At 48.8% G+C, this 24,913-nt stretch overlaps 1 protein-coding gene across 1 annotated transcript in view; it reads left to right on the top strand.

Moving 5' to 3' along the window:
• The first annotated feature begins 8,316 nt into the window (after positions 1–8,316).
• Positions 8,317–24,913, top strand: part of CEP250 (centrosomal protein 250) — a 38,876-nt gene continuing 22,279 nt past the window's right edge. The window contains exons 1-14 of the mRNA XM_040981571.1: positions 8,317–8,391; positions 11,200–11,490; positions 11,959–12,015; positions 12,908–12,990; positions 13,207–13,372; positions 14,312–14,418; positions 14,630–14,878; positions 16,471–16,567; positions 19,078–19,185; positions 19,704–19,862; positions 20,368–20,546; positions 20,863–21,045; positions 23,355–23,499; positions 24,252–24,398. Coding sequence (XP_040837505.1) covers positions 11,305–11,490; positions 11,959–12,015; positions 12,908–12,990; positions 13,207–13,372; positions 14,312–14,418; positions 14,630–14,878; positions 16,471–16,567; positions 19,078–19,185; positions 19,704–19,862; positions 20,368–20,546; positions 20,863–21,045; positions 23,355–23,499; positions 24,252–24,398 — 1,866 coding nt within the window. The 5' untranslated portion in view covers positions 8,317–8,391; positions 11,200–11,304. The remainder of the gene's footprint in view (positions 8,392–11,199; positions 11,491–11,958; positions 12,016–12,907; positions 12,991–13,206; positions 13,373–14,311; positions 14,419–14,629; positions 14,879–16,470; positions 16,568–19,077; positions 19,186–19,703; positions 19,863–20,367; positions 20,547–20,862; positions 21,046–23,354; positions 23,500–24,251; positions 24,399–24,913) is intronic.

Below are 24,913 nucleotides of genomic sequence, written 5' to 3'. Positions count from 1 at the left end.
TTTTTCCTTTCTGTATCTGGGGTAAGGGGAGAGACAAAGGGAGAAGCCACAACCACCCTCCCTACCATCCCAGGGTCCCCAATGTGGGGCATGCTCTGAGGGCTCTGTGTTCCTTCTACGCTAGTGAGTCCAAGCTTTTCCAGCCCTGCTACTCCCACCCCCATCCCCAACACTGGTCATTTCTTCAACTCTGTGTATGCTTCTCATATTTTGATCATAACTTAATTCCTTATAGCTACAATAATTTATTTATGTGTCATTCCCATTTGATTATGACTAGACGGTACCATATTTATATTTCAATTATTCCCAGTGCTTGGCGTGGGGCCCAGCACATAGCAAATTTCAGTATGTGTTGTACAAATGAATGAATCTGTAACTGGCCCTTTTGTACAAAGGCTGTCATTCTCTCCTTTAAGAGTAACTTGCGGACATGTCCTGCCTTCCCTGCCGGGCATTGATTTCCTTAAAGGGAAGCATTCCGTCTTGCCATTTCTTAGGCATTTGGTAAGTTCCAACAAGTGGCTACATGGAGGGGTGAGTGAGTCAAATAAGCAAGATGTCCCAATACCTGGCTTGATCAAGAGAGCGCTCAGGGAACAAACAGGCCTGGCTTAGAATCCTGGTTCTGCTATGCACACCCCTTGTGTTGAGAGATTATTTCACCTTGCCTGAAATTCTCAGCAGACATCATGACAGTCCTAGCCTTGCAGGTTTTTTGTTGTTGTTGTTGTTGCTGTTTGTTTGTTTTTTAATTCCAAAACCTGATTGCTCCAGCTAGCGTCTGCTGACTATTCATAACAGGACTCTGGCTTTGTTTTCAATGGCTTGTTCATCTACCTTATCTTCACAATAGCCTTGTGATGAGGGGACATTTAGCACCTATGTGTTAACACACAGGTGAAATTCAAAAAAATTCAGACCTTTCTTTAAAGGCCTTGGCCCCCAGCAACATACCCGGGGATGAGATGGGGAGGAAGGACCAGGGCACTTCACTCTAAGCCAAAGCCTGGCCAGTAAGGTAGGTGCTCTTGTTTGAGAATGGTGGGACTCCCAGGCACGGGGTGAGAGCAGGGAAAGATGGTGCTGAGCTGGGCTAGAAGGCTCTGTCCCGGGAGAAGCCCAGGGTTCCTGCCTGGCCTGCTCAATAAAGGTGACTAATCACTTCTGTCCCCTCTGCTAATTGCAACCAGATGCGGCCGCTGGCAGGGCTTCAGTCCCGACATGTTTAATTATGGGGACATAGAGTCCCCAGGTCCCCCGTGTCCCCCTCCCTCCCCTTCTCCTGTCAGCAATATTAATGTCAAACTTGAAGTAGAAGATGGGAGCCTTGGGAAGTCATTGGCATCAAAATAATCCTACAGGCCCTTCTACCCTTCTATCAGATTGAGGCTTAAGCCTTATTATTTTTTGTAAGATTTAGTTTAGTTTTATTTGAAAGACACATTTACAGAGAGAGGTCTTCTATATCCTGGTTGAAGCCCCAAATGGCTGCAACAACTGGAACTAGGTTGATCTGAAGCCAGGAGCCAGTAGCCTCCTCCAGGTCTCCCACGTGGGTGCAGGGGTACAAGGAGTTGGGTAATCTCCATTATTTTCTCGGGCCGAAAGCTGGAATTGGAAGTGGAGCAGCCTGGATATGAACCTGTGCTCATACGCAATGCAGGCAACACAAGCAGAGGCCTAATCACTTTGCCCTGCCATGGGTCTGTGAACCTTTGCCTTGTACAAATATTCCCCTATCCATTATTTCACTGGTATAGCAGAACTGCTGTTGGGAAGTCAAAATATTATGATTCCTATGTCACAATGAGCAAACAAATGAATAGATAAATAAATCTTTAAAAAAAGAATCTCAGGGCCCGGCGCGGTGGCGCAAGTGGTTAAGTCCTCGCCTTGCACGCCCGGGATCCCATATGGGCGCCGGTTCTAATCCCGGCAGCCCCGCTTCCCTTCCAGCTCCCTGCCTGTGGCCTGGGAAAGCAGTTGAGGATGGCCCAAAGCTTTGGGACCCTGCACCCGCGTGGGAGACCCGGAAGAGGCTCCTGGCTTCGGATCGGCATAGTATCGGCCCGTTGCGGCTCACTTGGGGAGTGAATCATCGGATGGAAGATCTTCCTCTCTGTCTCTCCTCTCTGTATATCCGCCTTTCCAATAAAAAATAATAAAAAAAAAAAAAAAAAAAAAAAAGAATCTCAGGCCTGGTGCAGTAGCCTAGTGGTTAAAGTCTTTGCCTTGCCAGGAGAGTTCCCCCAGCTCTCCTACGCAAGCGCAGGGTCCCAAGGCTTTGGGCCATTTCCTACTGCTTTCCCAGGCCACAGGCAGGAAGCTGGATGGGAAGTGGAGCAGACGGGTTATATAGCCGGGCCCTATATACAAAACCCTATTGTCAATACTGTCACTGTGTCATCAACAGGAAAACTGAATCTCAGAAAAGTTAATTGATGGAAGATCTTCCTCTCTGTATATATGGCTTTCCAATAAAAATAAAATAAATCTCTAAAAAGAAAAAAGGAAAAGTTAAGTGACACATAGCCTCATGATGAGAGATGACCAAGCAGGACACAACCCAGACTCCTGACCGGCCTGCAAGGCCCTCCCACACCATTCGAGCACATTCTCCTTTGTGAGGTCTAGGTTGTCCCCCAACCCCCACCTCAAGGGGTCCCAGGGAACTGCAGCCAGGGCAGAGGTGCCTCTGCTCCCCACGTTAGCAGCTGTCAGGTTCACGATTTTTAACTCCCTGGTAAAGGCCACGGCTCAGAGCGAGTTACTCAATGGCTCCTCCTGCCGAACTCTGCAGAAACTGCACCCTGAAAGCGGCCTGCATGGAGGCACATCAAGCCTCAGGCTAGCTGCCACTCCACCACCAGAAACCGAAGCTGGAAATTGTGTATGTGTGTGTGCGGAGAGAGAAGTGAGTGAAATAATCATGTACTTTCCACCTTGTGCTTTTTAGAAAGATGTTTATATATTTGAAAGGTAGAGTTGCAAAGACAGCAATAGAGACAGATCTTCCATCTGCTGTTTGGCTTTTCAGGAAGCCGAACTAAAGTAGGAGCCAGGAGTTTTATTCAGGTCTCCCACTTGAGGGTAGGGCCCTAAGCATTTGGGCCATTCTCTACTGCTTTCCCAGCCACTAGCAGGGAGCTGGGTTGGGAGTGGAGCTGCCAGTACTCGAACCTTTGCCCATAAGGAGTGTAGGCGTCACGGGTAGTGGCATAATCCACTGTGCCACAGTGTCAGCCCCTTCCATGTTTATTCTTAAATTAAAATGTTTTATTTTCCTTTCAAAATAATTTTAAAACTCTTAGGCCAGCACGATAGCCTAGTGGCTAAAGTCCTCACCTTGCATGAATCAGGATAAATCTTAAAAAAAAAAAAAAAAACAACTCTTGAAAATAAACATTAGTAAGAAAAGTAATATGGATTCATGAGGACAAAAAATTCCAGTTGTCCGAAAAAAAAGGCAGTCTTGCTCTCACACCATACCTAGGTCTCTCAGTCCATTTTTAAAAAAGATTTATTTATTTTGAAAGAGTATATATATAAAGGGAGAGAGAGAGAGAGATAATCATCCAATAGCTGGTTCATTCCCCAAATGTTTTCAATGGCTGGTGCTGGACCAGGTGCAAGTAAAGAGCCAGGAGCTTCATTTTGGTCTCCCATGTGGGTGACAGGGACCCAACACTTGAACCATCATTCACTATTTTTCCAGGCATTTTAGCAGGGAGCCAAATTGGAAGAGGAGTAGTCAGGACATGAACCAGCACACATTTGGGATACCAGAATCTCAGGGCAATGGCTTTACCCACTTCCCCACAACACTAGTCCCTCAGTTTAGTCAATGACTAATCAATGACTAATCCTCCTCTTGCAAGCACTAGAATCGCAAAACAACGCCGGTTCATATCCTAGCTGCTGCACTTTCCATCCAGCTCCCTGAATGTTGCCTGGGAAAGCAGTGGAGGATGGCCCAAAGCAATGGAAACTTGTGTCCACGTTGGAGACCTGGAGAAAGCTCCTGGCTTCTGACTTTGGATTGGCTCAGCTCCAGACGTTGTGGCCACTTGGGGAGTGGACCATCAGGCGAAAGATCTTTCTCTTTGTCTCTCTCTGTATATCTGCCTTTCCAATAAAAATAAATAAATCTTAAAAGAGAGAGAGAGAGAGCAAATGAGCAGTTTTCCCCTCCCATCTCAGTCTATTTCCCCACAGAGGACCAGTAATTACTGCTGGGGACCTGGTAGTCTTACTGTCATCATTGAGCTCAGAAACCTCCCACCATGGACTTCCCACACAGGAACACAAGTACTAGTTTCACTTGGCAGCTGAGAGGTTTGGAATTGACAGAGAGGAAATCGGTTTCCGAGACACTGGCAAAGCCCGTAGTTCAAAGCCAGGCGAGTGTGACTTAGGTCTAGTGTTTGGAAATTTCTGTCATGTTCCTTTGTCCGATTTCTGTCCAGGACTTTAGGGTTTCCGCTGCTGCTGTGTGGGGGGAGACGGTGATACATTCCCAGTTCAGCATGTAATTAAAAGTTTGAGTTAGAGCCATGAGAAGACCTGGTCTTGTGGGAGCCATGATCAAACATTTGGACCAGGTGGTCGAAAGATGCCACTCCCTCCCTTTTAAGAAATGTGAAGTGTGAGGGCAGCTGGTCAATTATGACCCGGCATAACTGCCCAAGGAGGTAGAATCAGGATCAAGGAGAATAAAAACCTGCCACTAGAGGGCATTGCATTACTGTGGAATCACCCAGGCCAGGCCAGGGAGATTTGCACACTAGCAGAAGAGTTCCAGGGGGTATATTTGTAACAGTCCCGAACCCCTGTGCTCAAACACCCAGCAGTGCCCTAACCATGCCTGCTTGGCATGCTCCTCCTTCAGAGTCAAGGACATGAAATAGCTGTTTCTTTCCCCGAGAGTCTAGGAACTGTGGCACTAGACAGAGTCATGCATTATTTGTTTTGCTTTTGGGTCCCTCTCAATGTCTAGCTCAGGACTTGCCACATAAAAGGCAGAACAGTAAGAAACTGTTTATAATCTACAGTAAGAGAGAATATTCATTGAGTTCCCTCGGCTCTGGTTCACACTGATAGCTTGTGGGAAAAAAGGAGAAAGTGGTTGGTTTCTTCTTCTTCTTCTTCCTCTTCTTCTTCTTTTTCTCCCCTCTGGCCTCAGCTCCCTTCAGTCCGTGCTGACACAGAGAAGAAGCAGGGGAACCTGTATCATCTTGGGTCTAGCAGGTGCTTTGATCATCCTCCAAGCACCCAGGGGTGTTTCCGAGGGTTTTCTGGGGTTCCCTGCTGGACTCTATGTCTCAGTTTTCTTTGCAAAGCCATCTCCATGATCAAGCTCATTCACTTCATTTCTTATTCTGGGGCCCCTCGACCCTTCCATGCAGTCTGACTGAACACGACCTGGAATGGGGCTATGCAGGCTCTCCTTCACTCGGCTCCTACGGAGCTTCCAAGGAAACCCTCCCTGACAGATTGTGGGAGAGTAAGCCACACTGCAGCCTCGCCTGGGACTGCCACCAGAGCTGTAGCAGGTTCATCTCTTGCTGTTAGGTAGGAGGCAGCAGTGATAGATTCCGCACCAGGATCCCTGGAGAAGTCACTCCCCTAGTCACTGGGCTGGAGCACTTAAGGCACTGGTCCCTTCCAGTTGTCCGCAAGGAGGGGTGAAAATACCCCAAAACAGCTAGAAGTACTCCTACACAAGTTCTCTATCCTCTGCTTTAAAAAAAGATTTTATTTTATTATTATTATTATTATTTTTTACTGGAAAGGCAGATATAGAGAGATGGAAAGACAGAAAATTCTTCTATCCACTGGTTCATTCCCTAAGTAGCCATAACTAGAGCTAAACCACTCTGAAGCCAGGAATCAGGCGCTTCTTCTGGGTCTCCCATGCGGATGCAGGATCCCAAGGCTTTGGGCCATCCTATACCTCTTTCCCAGGTCACAATCTGGGAGCTGAATGGAAAGTGGAACAGGCAGGATATGAACTGGAGCCCATATGGGATCCCGATGTGTGCAAGGTGAGGACTTTAGCTCCTGGGCTGCCACCCTTGGCCCAGCACTTGGCTTTTCTACATCTTCGGTGCAGTGGATGGGAGTGGGTAGCAGCTCCTCAGTTTGTACATGCTTGTGTGTCATCATGGCAGATGTTGACCTGCGCAGAGACAAGGTCTGGGCAACACAGCATCCCAGACATTCCTGGACTTTGGCAGGGTGCTGGAGTCATTTCTGCTCGGCCTAGTATGGTTCACTATGCAAATAGTGGCAACAGCCAGTAATGCAGCAGACTAAAGACAGGAGCTAAGAACTGGATCCTGTTCTCTCACTAGGGGCCCAAGTACTTGGGCCGTCATAAGCTGCCTTCCCAGGCATGTTAACACGAAGCTAATGAGAACCAGAGCAGTCGATTTTCCACCTGCTGGTTTGCTCCCAAAGTGGACAGAACGGCCAGAGCTGAGCTGATTGAAGCTAGGAGCTTCTTCTGGGTCTCCTACTTGGGTGCAGGGTCCCAAGACTTTAGGCCATCCTCGACTCCTTTCCCAAGCCATAAACAGGGAGCTGGATGGGAAGTGGTACAGTCAGGATGCTAATGAGTGTCTATATAGGAAGCTGGCACAAGAGGGTAGAGATGGGCTGGTGCAGTAGCCTAGTGGCTAAAATCCTCACCTTATATGTGCCAGGATCCCATATGGGCACCAGGTCTAATTCCAGCAGCCCTGCTTCCACTCCAGCTCCCTGCTTGTGGTCTGGGAAAGCAGTCGAGGACGGCCCAAAGCCTTGGGACCCTGCACCCATGTGCTGGAACTGGAAGAAGCTCCTGGCTTCTGGCTTCAAATTGGCACAGCTTCAGCTGTTGCGACCACTTGAGGAGTGAATCAGTGGATGAAAGATCTTCCTCTCAGTCTCTCCTTCTCTCTGTATGTCTGACTTTTCAATAAAAATAAATATTTAAAGAAAAAGAAAGAGGGTAGAAAATTAGCCTGTTGAACCACACTCTCATCATCCCCCTTTTAAAAAATCATGACTTCTTGGCATGTTTTTCTTTATTCAGGGACTGGAGATATTCCTTCTTGGTAGATTGTATTGTTTCAGAATCAAATTCTTTTTTCTCTATCCCCACTTCTTTTTTACCTAAGTAGCTACTGAGAACATTTTTAAGACTACAGGAGCAAGACAACCATATATTTGTTAACCAAGTGTTTGCTCTCTTCTCCCACTCTTTTTGATTGCATCTTAACTAGAAAGTCTACTTTCTGGTTCTCTCCTGTTACTCATTCACCAAGCACTTAGCAAACTCCACTCTAAGCACCTGTTCTGCACCGGGTCTTTTGATGGTGAAAGCGTCTCTCCTCTCCAGGTGTTCACAGTCTCATGCCCAGAGAAATCACTATCATCTGGGGGTATTTGCTGAAATGCAGGACACTGGTTTACTGAATCTCTAGAGGTAGATGCAAAATTGTGCATTTGATAAATTCCCTGTGTTTTGTTTGCTAATCTCTACTAAAAATTGAGAACTTCGAATGGAAGTAAGTGGCCGGTAAATGAAATTTATAGTTCTACCAGAGTGTACTGATTATTAAAAAAAAAAAAAAAATCCGACACGAGTGCATCGCCCGAGTTTCAGAAGGGATAAAATGAACATCCTCCCGAAGAAGTCAAGCTTAACAGAAAAACCTTAGCTCTCTGGACGCAGGTAGGTGTTAACCCCTTAAACGTTAACAACACCTGAACCAAACAGTACAGCGGCCGAACCAACATGAAAGCTGCTGTGAGTGCCGTCGCTTGAAGTTCTTTGGAGCGTCGGGCTCAGAATGTGAGAAAACTCTACAGCGATTCGCCCTGCAGATTTGGTTGCGAACCAGGAGCCCGTTGCCTGATTTTTCCACGGAGCTGTAATTACGCTAGGAATGCGAGGAGTGAGCAGTGCGCAGGCGCAGTTAGAACCAGGTGTTCTTGCACATGCGCAGTAGGTGACTCTGAAGTCAGACGGGTTGGTGGTTGAGGGCAAGTGTTTCTGTTCTCATTATGTCCCTTGATGGAATCCAGATACTCTGGCTGTCCCCCACCCTGGAGCGGGGATGTAATATCTCAGTTATAACCTCCTCCTTCCTTCTGAGGCTCTCCAATCAATCTTCTGCCAGTGTCCAACATGGCGGCAGCCGCAGCGCGGCGCCCTGGACTCTCGGCGGGGCGGGACGGACCTGGCCGGGCCTGAGGCGGGGGAGGGCCCCACCATCCAAAGGGCGGGAGTTTGGGGGGCGGGGTCTGGGCCGCGCGCTGCCCCCTCCCCTGCCGGGCCTTAGCCGCGGCTGCGGTCGCTTTTCTCCCCTCTGGAGCACTTCGGGAATCCGCGGCACCCGAGCGGTGAGATGGGGCTTTAGGGCAGGCGGGAGGTGCCCTGGTTAACGGTCCGAGGCCCAGGAACCCGACGCCTGAAGGAATCCCGTCTCGGTGTCCCGTGTCCCTGTAGGATCCCGAGGCCCAGAGAGTTGGGACTCGTCCTAGGCCCCCCGAGAGGCTTCCCTCAGTTTCCTTCCGCCTCCTCCCCCACCCGGGCGCCGTGGGAGAACTCCCTGACCCTCGTTCCTGACCGTCCACCAGCCCCGAGCCGAGCGGATGCGGCGGTGCACGCAGTCCCGCGCCCGGTGCTTGCTGCGCCCCGGGGGCCCTGCAGCTTCTGCGGCCCGTGGAGGCTTTGCACGTGATTTGTGCGAAAGTTCAGTCCCACCTGCCTGCCCCTCTGCCCTGGGATTCGGGTTATTCGGGACCCCACTAATGCGTGGTCTGCGGGGAGCCTTTTCCCTCCGTCCTCTCCCGGAGCGCCGCTTGCGTCCTGCTTTTCTGTGTTTGCGCTCATTGCACCCAGGCGCTTTCCTGCACGCTGCTTGGCGTCCTGAGCTCATTCCTGGAGGACGTTGTGCTGTCTCTACCCCAGGTGCACCGCAGGATGCTTGCACAATGTCAGGTGTCACTAAATGTCACATGTCAAGTGTCCTCATTTGACACATGGAGCTTAGGCACTTGTAGGTCAGGTTGATTGATATACAACCAGGTCGGTGGAGCTGGAAAGCTGTCTAACACTTTGACTAGGTTGCCTTCGGGTTTAATGGACAGCCATAGATTTCACCTCCCTGTTAGTCTTGTGAGGAGGTCAGGATTCGGATCCTTGTCTTACAGAGTAGGCTCAGAAAGGAGACTTGGTGGCCTCCGTGAGTCTAGAGTGAGTCTGTGGGCAAAGTGAGACTAGAACCAGGGCTGCCCTTCCTCCACTCATGTTTTGATCTTTTCTGCCAGAACGCTGCAGGTCTAGGTGTCGCAGCCTAGGTGTCGTTTCACGTTTCTGAGGAACAATTGTAATTGTAATTTCTCGGGGCTGTATTTTGGAAGCAATTCGTGGGATGGAGAGAGCATAGAATTCAGAATCAGATTGGGCTTCAGTCTTTGCCGCTCACCAGTTTCCTCTCTTGTTTTTTTTTTTTTAAAGATTTGTTTTATTTATTTTTGTTAGAAAGTCAGATTTACAGAGAGAAGGAGAGATGGAAATATCTTCCATTTGCTGGTTAACTCCCCAAGTGGCTACAATGGCCGGAGCTGAGCAGTCTAAAGCAAGGAGCCAGGAGCCTCCTCCAGGCTTCCCTTGCAGGTGCAGGGTACCAAGGCTTTAGGTCATCCTCTTTTGCTTTCCCAGGTCATTAGCAGAAGCTGGAAGGGAAGTGGAGCAGCTGGGAAATAAACAGGCACCCACATGAAATCTCAACAGTTGCAAGGCTAAGGTTTTGCCACTATGAAAAAACAAAAAACCTTTGTGTAGACCACACAACGTTGCAAAGAGCCAACATTTCTAGCTCAGAATTCTTTCTTTCTTTTTTTTTTTAATTTATTTATTTTTATTGGAAAGGCAGATGTACAGAGAGGAGGAGAGACAGAGAGGAAGATCTTTCATCCGCTGATTCACTCCCCAAGTGGCTGCAACAGCCACTGCTGTGCCAATCCAAAGCCAGGAACCAGGAACTTCTTTCTGGGTCTCCCACGCGGGTGCAGGGTCCCAAGGCTTTGGGCCATCCTCGACTGCTTTCCCAGGCCACAAGCAGGGAGCTGGATGGGAAGTGGAGCAGCTGGGACATACCCAGCACTCTCATAGAACCCCAGTGTCTGCAAGGCAAGAATTTAGCCATCATGCTGTGCCCATGCTTTTTCTTTGAATCTCCTGGCTAAGATGCCTGCTATATTTTTCTTTGTCAGAGTAAGACTGTCTGTGTTCACATTTCTTATCAACCAAATGTCAGCTGTGTGACCTGGTACACTTTGCTTGACCTTCCTAAGCTTCCGTTTTTTCTTCCATGTAGAAAGAGCAATAGTTGTAGCTATGGTGAGGTATGATAGGAAGACATTGAAAGTGTCCAAGGTTCCCGTCAGGGCTTGGTAACTCCACTTCCTGTCCAGTTCCTGGCTAAGGTGCCAGAGAAAAGCAGCGGATGATGGCATGGGTACTTGAACGCCTGCCGCCTAGTGGGAGATCCAGATGAAGTTATGTTCTGGCTTCTGCCTGGTCCAGCTCTAGCCATTGCAGCCATGTGGGGAATGAACCAGCAGATGCTTTATCTCTCTATCCCTCTGCCTTTCAAATAAGCTAATGAAAAGATTCTTATGAGGACCACATGACATAAACGTATAAAGCAGCTAACAAAGTGGGCCATGGAAGCACTCTACAGGTATTAACAGTGGCGAGGAGGACTTACCCAGAGTCACGTGCCCTCCCTTTGTTTTCCCTCCTCTCCTGTATTGTCTTTATCATTATTGTACACACCACTTTTATTGTAATTGTTTACATCTCCCTTCACCTTCCGTAATTCATGTCTATCTGTAATGCCAGCCACTATGGATGCAACGAGAAAACGAGATCTCTTGTTCTAGGTGGAGTTTCCAAAGGCAGGCCAAGAAGCCCTCGTTCTCTGGATGTATCTCATGATCCGGCAGTCTGGGAAATAGTCATCCTCATGTTCCCTGTTAGATGAGGCTTCCTCTTCATATTTTAAAGGTTCCCAGGGGTCCTAGAATAAGCAAACCTAGCACTTTGTCAAACCCAGCTTTCCCAGACTGGATATTTGCTAAGTAAATCCAAGTCCTCTACTTCAACAGTCCTCTAACTCCACCTTGTGCTTTGGTTCCCAGCTCAAGAGGAAGCCCAAGTGACAAAACGATGGTCAGAGACACCCTGGGGAGCAAGCAGCCTTTGGCTGCAGCATAAGGACTGGAGGCCTCCTCTCTGGTGCCCCCATGGAGACAGGCAGCCCCAGGTTGAGCAGCATGAAGCCACAGTCACTACAGCTGGTGCTGGAAGAGCAAGTGCTGGCCCTGCAGCAGCAGATGGCGGAGAATCAGGCAGCCTCCTGGCGGCAGCTGAAGAGCTCTCAGGAGGCCCAGCAGAGGCAAGCCACCCTCGTGAGGAAGCTGCAGGCCAAGGTGAGAGACGATGGCTAGCAAAAAGAAAAAACAAAAAAACAAAAACCCTCACGTTGTTGCTAATATAGGGTGAGGGTCTTCAGAGGCAGAGCCATGGGGTGGGAGTGCCCACTGCTAACTGGGTGACATGGAGCACCCAGTCCTTGTAACTCACATGGGCAGATGTTCAATGAGATGTGAATTATGCCCTTTAAAGATGATGTTCACAAGGCTTTAACTTGCTTGTTCTTCTATTCTAAAGCTAAGACCTGAGTATGGGTTTTTAAGTCTGAAGCCCAATTTTTTCTCCTACTGAGGTGGCATAAGAAAATATTCTTTCAGTGCCCACACAGAAATTGAGATGTTACGGCTTTGACTCAACACCACCATCCACTCCCCACAATCACAGCAGGTTTGTCCAAGATCCCCAGGGACCTCAGGTTTGCATCAGCTGTGTCCGCTGCCCAGGCCTTGCTTTTTTTGTCTTAGGTGTTGCAGTACCGGAGCTGGTGCCAGGAACTGGAGAAGCAGCTGGAAGCCACTGGAGTAAGTACAATTGGGGCTCTCTGTTCCCCTTGTGCGCTCAGTGAATGATACACTTGCTAGGCTTTATTTGCTGCCTGAAGGAAGGTGAAGGGATGATTGAGGGTGTTTGGTAGAAGTCTTTCTTCTTCCAGCTCTTGAGAGTTTTATCACATTGCTACCTGTGGGTGGTTTGTTGGGGTCCAACCTTAACCAAACAGGAGCAGGGAGTTACAAGGAGCAGATGAAAGTTTTCCTCCAGCAGGTGGCAGTGTTTGTCTCAAAGAACCAGGTGCCTTTGCAGGCCTGAAAAACCATAGGCCAAGGGGTTGATACATGGTGTTGACTGGATAGAACTGGCTTTGTAAAACCCGTTTACCTTTGTTCCAGCTCCTTCTCTGCACCTTCTCACATTCCCCTCAGAAAAGTTCTTTCAAAGGAAGGAAAAAACTTACCAAACACCTTCTATGTAGGCCTGGGACCATTGATCATTGCCATATGATTGTGTCATTTTATCTGCACAGCACCATTCGGGGGGAATGAGATCAGCTTCATTTTGTAGCTGAAGACACTGTAGCTCCAAAAAGCTAGGTGGCTTTCCCTTCTCAAGGTCCACACATTACCATGCTGGAAGTCAAGGTTAGCCATGAGAGACACCTCAACCTTGAGCTTCCAAGGGTGAGGATTCCTTCACTACCAAATGCCATGTGTCAAGAGGGATCTGTGGTTTGCTTTTGGAGAGCCTTGCAGTGATCCAGCCTTTTGGGGTTGCAGTGATTGGGAAAAGAAGCATGTTACTGACCCAGACAAGAAAGTGTAGAAAGGAAGTGAGGTGTTGTAGAACGGGGATGCCAGGGAATTGACCTGAGTGATGTTCTTTCTTGTGGTAAACAAGGCTTGTTTCTGTCTGGCAAAGGGACCAGTCCCTCAGAGATGGGAAAGTGTGGAGGAGCCAAGCCTGGAACAGCTTCTAATCCGGCTGGAGGAGGAGCAACAGAGGTGATGGACCCCAAAGTGTCTCATTGGGGTGATGGGCCAGTGAGTGGAGAAGGCTGATGGAATGAAGCCGTCGGTCCTGAGGCTGACGTGGACTTCAGCCTGAACCCTCCGGTTTCTGTTAGTGGAAAATTCCGTGGCTATTACCTTATTCCCAAGAGATCCAAGGATGGGACCCGACCTTTATTTTGCACTTGCACTTGCTCCTCCCCAGTGCAGGTGTGAGAATCTAGCTGAGGTGAACACTCAGCTTCGACTGCACATGGAAAAAGCTGACATGGTCAACAAAGCCCTTCGGGAAGACGTGGAAAAGCTGACAGTGGACTGGGGCCGGGCCCGAGAGGAGCTCATGAGGAAGGAGAGCCAGTGGCAGATGGAACAGGAGGTAGGAAGAGCAGGGCTGGGACTGTGACAGGAGGTCTGTCTTTGGCACCGCCCTGGTCTGTGAGCTGAGGAATGTATCTCGGGGCTGGAGGCAAACTACACAACTGAGCTATCATTGCAAATATTGCTCATCATTGTTACCTGTTGGCTGGTCTCACTTGGGCCTTCATCCTTGTTCCACCATTACCTGCCTGTCCTAGTTTCTGCTGGCGGGTGGCATGACACGCTGCAGAAGTGACTAGATTTGGATTTATGCAGAGCTCAAAGCTTGTGGGTGCCCTTCTTTCTGGAGGTCTGTCTATCTAGACGCTAAGGACAGTGAGTAGAGAAGAAAGAGTGGCTACAGGCTCTGGGAACGTTCGGATCCTAGCTAAAAGAAATAAATGTTTCTCGTATTTTGCTAAGTGCTGAGTGATTTCTATACGTGTTGTGTTACTTATCCTCCTCATAAATCTTTGGAAATAGTTCCCGTTTATATCCCTTTCTAATGTAGCACAGAGGAAGGACAGGTCCCATCTATGGCTCTCTGACTTCTTGAATCCCAATCCCAGTTTTATTTGTATTTGTTAAAGATTTGTTTGTTTATTTGAAAGTCAGAGAGAGGTATCTTCAATTTACTGGTTCACTTCCCATATGGCTGCAAACTCCATTGCTGGACCAGGCCAGAGGCAGGAGCCAGAGCTGCTTCTGGGTCCTCTACCCGGGTGGCAGGACCCCAAGTACTACATCACAACACTGCCCCCCCACCCACTCCCCGCCTCTGCCAAGTTCATTAAACCCTGTGGCAGAACCTGCTTCTAGACACCCTCTTAGAGTGTGTCTCCTTAAGTACCTTCTTCTCCCTGTAGCTGGTAGTTAGGAATCTAGAATGTTTTGTAGGAAAAAGATAGTGCTCTGTCCTCTCTTAATATAGTTAACTCCTGGATTTCTGAACACACAGTTCTTCAAGGGCTACCTGAAAGGGGAGCACGGTCGCCTGCTTGGGCTATGGCGGGCAGTGGTGACCTTCCGACGCCACTTCCTGGAGATGAAGTCAGCTACTGACAGGTGAGTGTGAGATAAGGAAGGAGGAGGTTGCCCTGCCAGTTCTGGACTTACTGCAGTGTGCTGCTGTAGAGCCGTGTGATTAGCTATGAGGCTGGGTGGGTAGAAATGTTGGTATTGCTGGGTTCAGATGATTTTGCTCAGACCCGCCCAATCTCCACACTCCCTTCCCTGGTCCCCACTGGAGTCTGCCATTTTCCTTTCTTGTGCTCAGAGATCTGATGGAGCTTAAGGCTGAGCATGTGAGGCTTTCGGGGTCCCTGCTGACCTGTTGTCTGCGCCTGACTGTTGGAGCACAGTCTGTGGAAACCAGTGGATCTGGGAGAGCAGAGAGGAGTGAGCCAGCCCAGCTGCTGCTGCTCACCAAAACCCAGGAGCTGGAAAAGGAAATCCATCGGAGGAGCCAGGAGCTAACCCAGCTGAAGAGCCAGGCGGATCTGGAGAAAGCCGAGCTGCAGGATCGGTGAGGTGGCCTGGAGTCCCAGGAGGGGTACATGCAGGGGAGGGGGATCCCTTTAAGGAGCTGAGGATGGGCAAGGGGATCTGAAGAGCAGTTCCACCATGAGCAGGGAGAGGTGCTGGGGGAATCCAGTGGGAATCCTGCTGCCGTGGGTGGGGCTTGTCGCTGACCGCGTCCCTCAGACTGTGCAGCCGTCTGGACGTGCAGCAATCACATGACTGTGGCTTCTGTCTGCACCAAAGCCAGAGTGGCCAAGCTCTTCCCTACCTTCACACATGCTGGCCTTAGCCTGGCACACCTTCCTCCTTTTGCTCTGTCTTATCTTTTAAGGCAGGGATGGGGGACGTCTGACCCATTGGCCATCCAAGGTCCATTAAATCAACTGGTCTGGATCTGCCAAGGCAACCATATGCAGGACTTGAAATTCAATATAAGAGGCTGATTTTTAAGTTGGAGTGTTGTATGGTTTGTGAATGTTATAAATAATATATAAATATCTAAATGGGCCTTGATAGAGGAAAATAGTCTCCACCCCTGCTATAAAATGTAGTTTGGTGATGGCCTCTCTGAGCTCAGTAGCCTACAGAATCACTTTGCCCGCTGTGGCCTTGCTTATTACAGCTTTGATCTCACTGATTACTTTGTTTCCTTTTTTGTTTTGTTTTCTGGTTAGGCTATTTTGACTTTTTTTTATTATTGTCATGAAATAGGGTGTTTCAAAATGATAAGAAGGGTACTCTGATAAGCAGAGCGTACTGCTGAATCACAGGCTGGCACGCCTGCAGAGAGCTCTGTGTACACCTATTGGTGGTGTGCCCACTTCACAGGACTGTGTTGTCCTGGTGTTATTTTTAGAGACACTGAGAAGCACAAGAACAGAGACCATGCCTCAGTAGGCTTTTTGTCTTCAGTACTTTGTAGCTTATCTGCAATTTTAGAAGATACTTAATAAATGTGGAGTGATGCAACAATTACACAAATGGCCACAAAACTCTTAAAGAAAGATTATGTGGAATCAAAATGTTGTCTTTCTAAACAAACACTCAAACACATGTTTACTTGGCCACCTATGTGACAGCAGAGACTAAGCTCCCAGACGCAGTGTTAGGTGATAGAGATGTCTGGGGATGTCACTGGACTTTGGTGTTAACATCAGAGATTGACCATAGTCTCCTTCAAATCGCCCCTCCTTTTTCCCTGTCAGAGTCAGAACCTTGAGCCGGAAGGACCTTGGGAATATCCCATGTGACAATACCGGTGCTCTTATTGGTTTCAGAGTGCTTGACTTCAAGATCAAGCGAGGCCTGGAAGGGCCTAGGCCAGGGCTTTCCTTCAGCTCTCGGGCCCCCAAATACGTGTTCCAGCCTTGCACTGTGGTAAATCCCTGCATGCATCTGAGTGACTTTTGGCTTTCCCCTGTGTTCGAGAGTAGCATTACGTGGACTGCAGGGAGTACTGAGGGGCCGGGGCACCCCAGGGGTTCTGAGGGGGCTGCAGTGGAGTGTCCATGTTGGGGCAGGAGTGTGCCACAGAGTAGCCCTGTCCACATCCACCATCTGCCCAGATGACCGTGTTCACACCACTCTTCTCTCCAGGGTGACTGAGCTGTCTGCTCTGCTGACACAGTCTCAGAAGGAGAATGAAGACTATGAGAAGATGGTCAAGGCTCTGAGAGAGACCGTGGAGATCCTGGTACATGCTCCTGATTTTGGAGCGGGGTTGGGTATTGGCGTCTGGGTTCTGAGTCTTTATGACCAGATGACCACTTAAGTGTTCCATGATACAACCCTCTAAAGCTAAAACACAAGTTGTCATTGAGTCTGAAGATGAGTTAACTTACTCATTCAGCAGGCGTTAGTAACTGTCTACCCTCCAGCCGTATGCCTAGGGAAAGTGCAGTGTCTTCTGAATATACAGTGGTGTAGGTATGCAGTGTCCTTATCAGAGAGGTGGTAGGTCTAGCAGGAGGCACATTGGGAAGTCAGCAAGTCCCCAGGAAGTGGATGTGTAGAGAAGCTAGTTGTCTTCAGAAACACCCAAGGAGGAGGGGAGCACGTGTCCTGTGAGTCAAGGGCTTGGGGAGCATCCAGGTGAAGAACCACCTAGAAGAGAGTCAACGTGCTTAATGCTTTCAAACCAGAGTCGAGGGCTGGAAGTTACAGGATGGTAGATTCTGGCTCAGAATGGTGCTGTTCACGAGCTGAAGCGTCTGTCTTGTGGAGTGAGCTTTTAGTTGCCAGCTCAGTATCTGCCAATAACCTTATCAGAAGGACTCTCTGAAGTTGGACATCAACAGAAGTCTTGAATCTGTGTTTCCTTTCGTTTCTAAATTTTTAGGTCTCTTTTTTCAGGCAGCTTCTGAAGTCCTGTCCCCAGGCACACCTCTAACCCTGTCCTCTATGCTGGGATTGAATGGAAACCAGACCTTTTTTTTTTTTTTAAGATTTATTTATTTTTATTGGAAAGGCACAGATAAAGAGAGGAGGAGAGATAGACAGGAAGATCCTCCGTCCAATGATTTAACCTCCCTAAGTGACTAATGGATGGAGCTATGCTGATCCGAAGTCAGGAGCCAGGAGCTTCTTCCGGGTCTCCCATGTGGGTGCAGGATCCCAAGGCTTTGGGCTGTCTTTGATTGCTTTCCTAGGCCACAAACAGGGAGCTGGAATGGAAGCGGGGCTGCCAGGATTAGAACTGGTGCCCAATATGGGATCCCGGCGAATTCAAGACAAGGACTTTAGCTAGTAGGCTTGGTGCCAGGCCTGTGGCTTTTCTTCTTTAAAAACTTATTTGCGGGCCCATTGCAATAGCCTAGTGGTTAAGTCTTTACCTTGGATCCCATATGGGCACCTGTTCATATCCCGACTGCTCTACTTTCCATCCAGTTCCCTGCTGTGGCCTAGGAAAGCAGTCGAGGATGGCCCAGAGCCTTGGGACCCCGCACCCATGTGGGAGACCTGGAAGAAGCTCTTGGCTCCTGACTCCTGGCTTTGGATTGGCTCAGCTCTGGCTATTGTGGCCACTTGGGGAATAAATTAGCAGACAAAAGATATTTCTCTCTATCTCTGCTTCTCTCTGTAAATCTGACTTTCCAATTTAAAAAATATATATGAATCTTTAGAAAAAATATTTATTTATTTGAGGGGCCAGCACAATTGCTCAACAGGCTAATCCTCAGTCTTGCGGCAACAGCATTCCTTATGAACACTGGTTCTAGTCCCCACTGCTCTATTTTCAATGCAGTTCCCTGCTTGTGGCTTAGAAAAGCAACAGAAGACAGCTTAAGCCCTCGTGCCTCTGCACCCATGTGTGAGACCTGGAAGAAGCTCTGGTTTCTGGCTTTGAATCAGCTCTGCTTGTGGCTGTGTTGGGAGTGAAGCAGCAATAGATTTCAGTCTCTCCTTCTCTGCAAATCTGCTTGCTTTATTTATTTGAAAATAGAGACCTTTAGTTTGCTGGTTCACTCTCCAGATGGCTGCCACTACCGGAGCTGAGCCAGGCCAAGACAGAAGTCAGGAGCTTCATCTGGGTCTTCTATATGGATATAGATGTCCAAGCACTTGGGTCATCATCTGCTGCTTTCTCAAACACAGAAGCATTGAGCTGGATTGGAGGTGGAACCGTTGGGACTTAAACCAGCACCCATATGGGATGCCAGCATTGTAGGCAGTGGCTTAACCAACCGCCCACAATGCTGGTCCCAACTATTAGCATTTTGGGATAAGTCAGGAGCCATGGACTCCATCTGGGTCTCTCATGTAGGTGGCAATGACTCAGGTACCGAAGCCACTACCTGCCACCTTCCAGAGTACTTATAGGCAAGAAAGTGGACCTGGCTATAGAACTAAGACTTGACTCCTGACACTCTGATACCAATGTAGGCATCCCTAGTCGAGTCATTTCTGCTGTGCTCAAACACCTGCCACTTTACCTATTTCAAAGAGAAGAAAGTTTCAAAAATCATTTGCCTAAGGTTATCACCTTAGCGAGAACCCGGATTTGGGGCTCGTCATCATTTTTTCTGCACTTTTACAAACACATCACATGGTCCCTGGACATCCATTAGCATTCACCTCTATGTAGTCAGAGAAAAGTAGGGAAGCAGAATAGGCAGAGAAAGATTCTGGGATGGTTTGTGGTCTGGAATTCTAAGTTTTCTTTTGGGACTTTGGCCCTTAGGCTGTGTTCTGTTCCCTGTTCAGGAAACAAACCATGCACAATTAGTGGAACACGAGGCATCTCTTAGTAGGAATGCCCAAGAAGAGAAGTTGTCCTTACAGCAGGTGATCAAGGATATAACCCAGGTACTGGTAAGCCTCCTGGCAGTGGTAACCAGGCTGTGTCCCCACCCTTTTCCCCAGGACTCCATGTCCCTCCACCATGCCTAGATGTCCGGCCTCTGAGGTGTTATGGTCTTCTGTGGATGAGTTCTATGAGTGTATTGGAAGATGAAACCGTAGGGAGTAGTTCAGCTTTCATGGTCCAGCGCTGGCTTAGTGGATGGGTTCTCTTTCCTGTTGCCAGCTGTCCTTCTCAGTCCACAGAGAAGGATTCTGGTCTTCACTACCTCAGTAGCCACTGCTACTTTCATTTCTTGTTGCCCCAGGAAGTGTATCAGTCTTCTTGCTAGTCTTAGTTTGGGGTCACCAGAGATGGCGGGGTGAAGGAACCAGTGTTATTATTATTATTATTATTATTATTGTTGTTATTATTATTAAATCTCTCAGATAAGCAGAAAGCATCAGGTTCATCCAGGCTGGAGTGTAGTCCTCTCTGTGGACTCCAGGCTTTGGCCAGTAGGTAATAACCCCACTGCATTGGATTTCAGGCCGTGGTAGAAGAAGGGGACGGTGTGGCTCAAGGTTCTGGTCATGAGAGTTCCTTGGCATTGGACTCTACTGCCTTCTCCCAGTTTGACTCACAGGATCCAGACAAGGCTCTCACATTTGTGCGGTCAGTGCTGACTCAAAGACGCCAGGCTGTGCAGGTGAGAACCCCAGGGGTCCTCTTCAGCCCCCCAATGTGGGTATCTAAACTGATGTGCGCTGCAGCCTCCCCTGCCCAGATGGCTCACTTGATTTTGTGGACCAAACATGAAATGATTTTTTGTCACTTTCCCCAGGTGTCAGAGTCTGTGTCTGTCCAGGTGTATTAGGGGACAACAGGCACATGCTGGTGACACACTTCATGTGGCATGCAGTCTTTGTATAATGCTGTAGACAGACTCACAGCCAGAGGCTTGAGAGGAAATGTTCCCTGACCATGGTGGGTCCTAGGCACACTTATTGTTACCACATGCCTGGATGCATTTCAAGATGTTCAACTTTTAAACCTGGAGCTGCAGAAACCTGATACCCTTGAATCCCCCATTTTCTGGGCTGGCATTACCCTTGTTGTAGCAGCCCCTGATCCCCTTATTCACATTTCTGCATCTCTCCTTTTGTCCTTGCCCGCTCATTCACCATCTGGTCTCTGTTGCTGTCCTTCCACAGGACCTACGACAGCAGCTGTCTGGCTGTCAGGACGCCATGAGTGTCTTGCAGCACCAGCATGATCAGTGGGAGGAGGAGGGGAGAGCCCTGAGACAGCGGCTGCAGAAGCTCACAGGGGAGCGGGACGGTCTGGAAGGACAGACTGTAGGCCTCCAGGAAGAGGTGGACTCTCTCAGCAAGTAAGCAGGCCAAGGCTTTCCATCCTCTGCTGCCTGTCCAGGCATCCATGCTCATGCAGCCATTTACCCATTCCCATCTTGTTTTCAATTGGCCCCTCCTGTTATGACCCCGGTGCTGCTCAGGGCTGCTTTGCTTTGTGTTCTGCCTCTTGCTGGGTTTTGGGTTCTTGGTGGTGAAAGTGTACCACTCAAAAGGAAAGATGGGAGTGTAAGAGGAAACAGGTACCCCCTTTTCCCTTGACTCCCTGATGTCCACTTTCAGCAAGAATGTTAGGCCCCAAATGTCTTTTACCCATCTCTGGTCCCCTCCTTGCAGGGAGAGAGAGCTTCTGCAGACGGCCCGGGAAGAGCTGCAGCAGCAGCTGGAGGTGCTGGAGCAGGAGGCATGGCGCCTGCGCAGGGTCAACACGGAACTCCAGCTGCAAGGGGACTCGGCCCAGGGCGAGCGGGAGGAGCAGCAGGAGGCGCTCCACCTGGCCACCAGGGAGAGGGAGCGCCTGTGAGTGTGAGCAGGTTCCTCCACGGAGAGCCTGGCTTCCTTTCCTTCCCACTTCCCCTTCCACCTGCTCCCTTAGAAAGGGGGGCACCTAGGAAAGCCTGACAAGCAGGTGGTTCAGATTTGCTCACTGTTTTTCTTTGCAGAAAGTTGATCCTGACTTTGCTGAGCATTCGTAGGGATAAGGTGGGGTGGGAATATGGAAATGAGTAAGACACAGGCCGTGGTCTTAAGGAGCTTGCAGTGATTGGAGAAGACAGGTACCCCGGGAACTGTCACGTGAGGCTGGGTGAAGGATGGCTAAAGAGTCTTGAACTAGATCCTTAGGGAGCGTGGGAGTAGCAGTCAATCCCTGGGAACCAGGGGAGGCCTGGTGGACAAGGGTGGATTCTGAGCAGATTCCTGCCTGTTTTGATTGGTAGAGAGGGAGACAAGAACGAAAAGAACTCAGTAGCAATGAGGAGGAAGAAGGAAGGTGTAAGGCCTGATCTGAATAGACTGGGCTAGATCAAGGGTAAGATTTCTGGGAGAGAAACCCAGGATAAAGGAACCCAGCGAATCCGTGCACTCCCTCATATGATGTTCCAGGAAGGACCTTGAGAGCCAGGCAAAAAACCTGATTTCAATGTGGGTTTTCCACTGGACAGATTACTTGTAAAATGGAGATAATATTTACTCTGAAGGGTCAGTAGGCAATCAGGACAGCATTTGGAAAATGCCAGTGTGTGGAACATGCCATATTGGAGGTCTTTGTTAGCAGGAATGTATCTTTTATGTAAGTGCAGTTTTGAAGACAATTTAAAAATTTTTTTTATTTGGAAGGCAGAGGGTGAGAGAAATAGAGAGGAAGGAAGGGAGATGATGAGAAAGAGAATAAGGAAGTTCTTCTGTCTGCTGGTTCACTCCACAAATGCCTGCAATGGCTGGGGTTGGGGACCCAGAACTCAATCCAGGTCTCCCACATGGCCGTCAGGGACCCAAGTATTTGCTTCCCAGAGTTGCATTTGCGGGAAGCTGCAGTTAGAAGTAGAGCTGCAGCTCAAACCCAAACAATTGCAGTGTAGGGTGTAATGTCTTAGGTGACCTCTTTACCACTGGGCCAAATACCCACTCCAAGATGTATCTGCTTCATGGTTGACGTTTTCCCTACGGCCTTGCGTGTGGACTCCAGGCCTTCCTGCACGTAGGAGGTGTGATCCTGGGAGCCTGAAGGGCTGCTGTGCAGGGCATGGCTCATGCTTGGAATGATCTCCCTTGAACCAAGGGGAGGGGCAGACAGTCGCATGTTTTTAAATTTATCTGACCTGGTAATATGTCTATATGACTTCAAAGTCAACATCAGGATGGACATCTGATGGCTGTATCCCGCCTCAGAGTCCCTGGTTTAGTGCCCAACTCTGGCTTCCGACTGTAGCTTCCTGCCAGTGTAGGTCCTGTGAGGCAGTGGTGTGGCTCAAGTGCTTGGGTTTCTGCCACCTTTCTAAGAGACCTGGGTTGTGTTCCTGGCTCCTGGTTTTGTCTGGTCTAGCCCAGCCCCAACACCAGCTGTTTTGGGTATTTGGGGAGTGAACCAACAGATGGGAGCTCTGTCTGTGTTCCTGCCTGTCATATACATTTATTTTTTTGGTGGAGAATGTGGGCACCTCATGCAGATATAAGCATAAATTATTTTTTTTACTTGTTTTCTTGCATAAGGAGCTTTAATTTGAGGAAGACACACACACATATATATATATATATATACACATAGTGTGTGTATAATAGAATATATGTACATTTATATAGTATATACTATTATATGTAAATGTTTATATCAAACTATACTGTTCTGCACTGTGGTTTATTCATGTGATATAGTTTAGCAATAAAAAAAAGATTTATCTGAAAGTAAAAGTTACAGAAAGTAGGAGAGATATATCTTCTGTCCACTGATTACTTTCTAAATGGCCACAATGCCAGGGCCAGGTCAGGCCAAAGCCAGGAGCCAGGAGTTTTCATCCAGGTCTCCTACATGAGTGCAGGGGGGCCAATCATTTGAATCATCTTCCACTGCTTTCCCAAGCCATTAACAGGGAGCTAGATCAGAAGTGGAGCTGCTGGGACATAAACTGGTATCCATATAGGAGGCCAGCACTGCAGAAAGCAGCTTAACTCACTGTGCCACAGCTCCAGGCCCAACCATCTTTTCCAGTCTGTTCTTAGAAACCTTTCTTATTCTGTTGCACGGTAAAGGTAATTAGACTTCTGTTACCTTTCGGCGTGTGGCCACTCCCCGAGACATCTACTAGATGCCCCTTCTCCTCTCATCTTAGCCAGGAGATGCTGGCTGTCCTGGAAGCCAAACAGTCACAGTCGCTCAGTGAAGTGATCACGCTTCGGGAAGCCCTGGAGTCGAGCCGTCTAGAGGGGGAGTTACTGAGGCAAGAGCAAGCGGAAGTGACCGCAGCGTTGTCCAGGGTGCGTCGTCGGCCTCCTCTTCAGTTGTGGGTGGGCAGTTTACAGAGTTGTGTCCCCACCTCAACCCCTGCTCTTCACGTTGTGACTGGTTCCTTTTTCTTTGCTCAATTACCATCTGCCGCTGGGTTCCCTCACTCCCAACACAACCTCTGTGTTGGAATTATAAAAAGTTAAAGTATCTGTCTGGGTATGTCAGTCTCTTAAAAACATTTATTTGCTTTGCTGCTCTGTAATGCCATATTCAAAACCCCTTGCCAACTGTACCATACTGTGTTTCTGGCCTCCTGTTCCACCCCCAAGCCCATCCTCACTCTGTGCCCTTTGCCCTGGCCACATATCATCAACTGTGTCGTCAGAGGTGCCGTGTTCTTTTGTGACTCTGTGAGCAGTTTGCTCTGTACCTGGTTGGCTTCTCTCCTCCGCCAACTGCGTACCGTACCTTGCCTGAGACTACTCCACGTGTCAACCCCTCTACCTTAACTCTCCCGAACAGAATTCATACTGTGTTTGAGTTCCCACAGCACTTTTTGTTTCCATGTTCTGTGGTGTCATTACGTTTATACTTGTTTGTGAACCTTCCATCTGGGCCTTGTCTGTGGGCTCCTGCCTTCCTCGCGAGAGAGCAGCATGCTGAGTATGCAAGAGAGGCAGTGATTTCTGCCCAGAAGGTACAAGCAGGTGTTGACACTGGACCATTTTCTGTGGTGGGAGAATCGGAAATGGGAAACGCTCCCATCTTCTTTGATTTTCAGGCAGAACAGTCCATTGCAGAGCTGTCAAGTTCCGAGAACAGCCTGAAGGCAGAGGCAGCGGACCTTCGGGCTACAGCTGTCAAACTGAGCACCTTAAATGAGGCTTTGGCCTTAGACAAAGTTGGGCTGAACCAGCAGCTTCTCCAGGTGAGCAGCTATGTCTTTGGTCTCCAGGCCAGGGCTGGGTCCTGTCTGCGGACCAGCCAGTGACAGAAGCAGCTGATTCTCACAATAGAGTAGGGCCTTTAATGGATAGATCAGCTTCTAGGGGACTTAGGCTGCTCAGACAATCCAGATCAGACTTAGCCACTAGAAATGCAGCAGCCCCACCGTTGCGCTTGAACGGTGAATCACCTGAGCTGGGAAGGATCCCAGGTTCTGGGGAGAAAAGTCCAGGTTCTTAATCCTGTTAGTAAGTTCAGAACGATCAACAGCCAAGGGTCTGGTGAGGAGCCAAGTCCCAGTGAATCTTCTCCCAAGGTTACAAATTTAACTTGTAATTTTATCAAAGAAATCTCTGGCTTCACCTGAGCTCTAGAAATGTTCTATATTCCAGGATTCTGAATTCTTGAGAAGCAATTTTGGCATTTTCATCATCATTCCCAGCCTCCCGTCCAGTTAGTCCCTGAAATACAGACTTTAAATCAAATGAATGGACGTCC

Source organism: Ochotona curzoniae, unplaced genomic scaffold (genome assembly GCF_017591425.1).
Source record: "Ochotona curzoniae isolate NIBS_2020 unplaced genomic scaffold, NIBS_Ocur_1.0 contig_3520, whole genome shotgun sequence".
NCBI classification, from domain to species: domain Eukaryota; kingdom Metazoa; phylum Chordata; class Mammalia; order Lagomorpha; family Ochotonidae; genus Ochotona; species Ochotona curzoniae.
Note: the sequence above shows the minus strand (reverse complement) of the source record. Positions and strands in the feature narration are given on the sequence as shown.